This window comes from Galeopterus variegatus, unplaced genomic scaffold, assembly GCF_000696425.1.
Source record: "Galeopterus variegatus unplaced genomic scaffold, G_variegatus-3.0.2 Scaffold1249, whole genome shotgun sequence".
Taxonomy (NCBI): domain Eukaryota; kingdom Metazoa; phylum Chordata; class Mammalia; order Dermoptera; family Cynocephalidae; genus Galeopterus; species Galeopterus variegatus.
The window spans coordinates 242,650-246,083 of NW_007727360.1; the positions used below are offsets into that span (position 1 = coordinate 242,650).

At 33.9% G+C, this 3,434-nt stretch overlaps 1 protein-coding gene across 1 annotated transcript in view; it reads left to right on the forward strand.

Annotated features, from left to right (window-relative positions):
* PBK (PDZ binding kinase) overlaps positions 1–3,434 on the forward strand; it is a 38,191-nt gene that overhangs the window by 21,741 nt on the left and 13,016 nt on the right. Inside the window, exons 2-3 of the mRNA XM_008575882.1 lie at positions 730–872; positions 1,456–1,625. Coding sequence (XP_008574104.1) covers positions 730–872; positions 1,456–1,625 — 313 coding nt within the window. The remainder of the gene's footprint in view (positions 1–729; positions 873–1,455; positions 1,626–3,434) is intronic.

A 3,434-nucleotide genomic window follows, 5' to 3' on the forward strand; every position in this document is an offset into this window, starting at 1 on the left:
GCTCAGCCAGTGAGCGGGAACCGGTCTGTATGTGGGATCCGAACCCTCGGCGGGAGCGCCCGGCGCACTGTAGGAGTGCGCCACCGGGCCGGCCCAATTATCTCCATTTGTATGTTTATTATTATCTCCTTAAGCACATGCCTTTGAGCATGTGGTGAAAAGTATAAGGTGAATTGGTCAGTGCAGAGGTACGATATTTGCTGGTGAAGAACATGCTATTCTTGATATATATGGGCAAAATGTTTTTGAGGAGATCAGGCATATTCAGAGTGGTATGGCCGTAGACAGGGCCAAATGTTTTTGAGCATCTCCTCTTTAAATTAAATTAAGATTAATGCATATTAGTTTAACATCCTATAACTCCATTTCTGGTACACATAGTTAAGAGTTTGAGTTAAATGTTTGATAAGTAGTTGATAGTCTGACATGCTTGAATGGTAAAATTAGAAAATAATATAGTAATTTTCAAATTTAAAATTTATAATATTCTATCCTTGTCCTTCTCTCTTTTTATCCCCTTCCTTCCAGTGTATAGATATCAGACTTATCTCCTACTTGAATGGAAATATAGCAGAAGTGTTAATAATCCAAAATATGCTAAATATTGCTTTTTTAGAACAATAAATTACTATAAATCCTTTTCAAAATTAGGAAGTTCTTAGTCATTTGAAAATATATTGTGGTTTTTATTCTTTCCTATACTTTTTTATTAATAATTTTTTTCTTTAGATCTCCAAGAGGTTTATCTCATTCTCCTTGGGCTGTGAAAAAGATTAATCCCATATGTAATGATCATTATCGAAGTATGTATCAAAAGAGACTAACGGATGAAGCTAAGATTTTGAAAAGCCTTCATCATCCAAACATCATAGGTAAGTTTAAATTTATTTGGTAGCAGTGTCTGGTATAATATTATTCTTTTTATCCAGAAGCAGTTCGTATACTGTATTAACTGGTTTCACCAATAAAAATGAAGAGGATGGGACTGGAGGTTGTCAGAATCAAATTAATGGGAACAATCTAAAATAAAAATTAGTATATAGTAGTTTTACATGCTTAAGTTTTACATGCTTAAACTTCATGGGACTAGATACAATCATTGTGGGGCTGGTACTGTGGAGATTTTAGGAATATAAAATGATTTTTTTTAGATAATTTAGACCCATTTAGGTAATTTGCTGGTTTTCCTTTTGCATTTTTAATACAAGCAGAGCTGGTGAAACTATTATATTTAGGGAAGCATAGAATAGTAAAATATTTTAATCTATGGTACTATTGGCAAACACTGAACGCATTTTAAATTAGATCTACCGGATTAGTTCTGTAAATAATAGCTGTTTCATTGTATATTTGTCAGTGTTAGTCCAGATCCATGCTTTCAGTCACATTACTGTAAAAAACTTAAATAGTATTGTTCTTTCCTGTTCTAATAAAGAAAATCATATTTTCTTTAAGGTTATCGTGCTTTTACTGAAGCCAGTGATGGTAGTCTGTGTCTTGCTATGGAATATGGAGGTGAAAAGTCTCTAAATGACTTAATAGAAGAACGAAATAAAGACAGCCAAGATCCTTTTCCAGCAGCCGTAATTTTAAAAGTTGCTTTGAACATGGCAAGAGGGTTAAAGGTAACTGTGCCATTATATTTTAAATGACTTTTGTGGAAGACGAAGAAACTAAATGCTTAGTATACCTAACTGCAAGGTGGGAATTTTTTTCTCCCTAAAGTGGGAGTTTCCTTAAGTTAAAATCTTTATAGAGTCTCTCATGTCATGGAGTACACTATTTTTTATTTTGATCAGCAAAGTGTTGTTTGGGACCCTCACATAAGCCTGAAATAACCTAAGTCAGGTAATTTTTCTATAGAGATCACACGTTAGACTTAGTTAAATGGATTAATAAGTTTAACACAAATTTAGTAATTGTCTTTGGGGGTGCAGCCTAACATCTTGTTGATATAAGCAAACCTCTTAAAGATTACTTTGTAGGATAAGTTTGGACATCCAGGTAATTTTTCTATAGAGATCACACGTTAGACTTAGTTAAATGGATTAATAAGTTTAACATAAATTTAGTAATTGTCTTTGGGGGTGCAGCCTAACATCTTGTTGATATAAGCAAACCTCTTAAAGATTACTTTGTAGGATAAGTTTGGACATCATGAGTGTACATCTAGAGGTCCAGTGAAAAAAGCTCTCTCAGTGTTATGCAAAGAAATTATTGTGCCTTTGCCTGGAAAGGGGAAGAGGGAGGGAGGGATAGTGAGAGGTTAGTTAATGGATACAAAAGTACACCTAGATAGGAAGAATAGTGTCTAGTGTCCTACAGCACTGTAGGTAACTATAATTAACAACAATTTATTGTACAGTTTCATTTAGAAGAGAGTATTTGGAATGTTTCCAGCACAGAGAAATGATCAGTGTTTGAGGTAATGGGGAAAAAAAAACAAAAAACGTGATTTCCAGGATTTCAGGGAATGAGGGAGGGAGGGAGTGAGGAATGAATAGGCGGAGCACAGGATTTTTAGGGCAGCAGAACTATTCTGTATGATACTGTAGTGTTTATGCATGTCATTGTGCATTAGGCAAAGCCTATAGAACTGTACAATACAAAGAGGGAACCCTAATTAAAATTGAGTTAATAATGTATTAATATTGATTAGTAATTGTGACAAATGTACCACACTAATATAACATGTCAATAATAGGAGAAACTATGTGGGTGGGGGAGGGTATGGGAACTGTCTCTACTTTCTGCTCAATTTCTCGTAAAACTAAAACTGCTGTAAAAATTAAAAAAAGGAATTATTGTGTTTGGGTAGACACAATGTAAGGAATAAAAAAATTCTGTGTACTAAATAACTTAAACAGAAATACTCCTGATGGCTCCAGAAAACTACTGGATGACTCAAAAGCAGTTCAGGTGATAGTGATGCTGATATCAAAGTTGCATGTTAAGAGTTCAGATAAAATTGTTATATGAAACAGATTGGAGAAAAGCAGTGTTTCTAAATATATATATTTTAATACATTTATAGAAAAACTGCTTTAAAATGGATTTTTTTTGTGTGTGTGGCTGGCTGGTATAGGGATACAAACTCTTTACCTTGGTGTTACAAGCACCACACGCTCCCAAGTGAGTTAACCAGCCAGCTCAGGATAAACCTAATAATTTGTATTATTTAGTAACTATGATTTTAAATGTATATGTACAATGGAATTAACAAACTATGTTGTGAATATATTTGGACCTGTTTACTTTATGATGAGCAGCATTTAAATTAAGCACAGTTTTAAGTGTTCCTGTGTAAAGAGCAGCTATATACCAAGAATTATCTCTGCATTATTTCTAAGGCAACTCAGAGAAGATGCTCCAGTGCTGAAGAATGAACAAATAACCATTTTGCAGGGCATTTTTTAATGTGGGTGAATATTGTT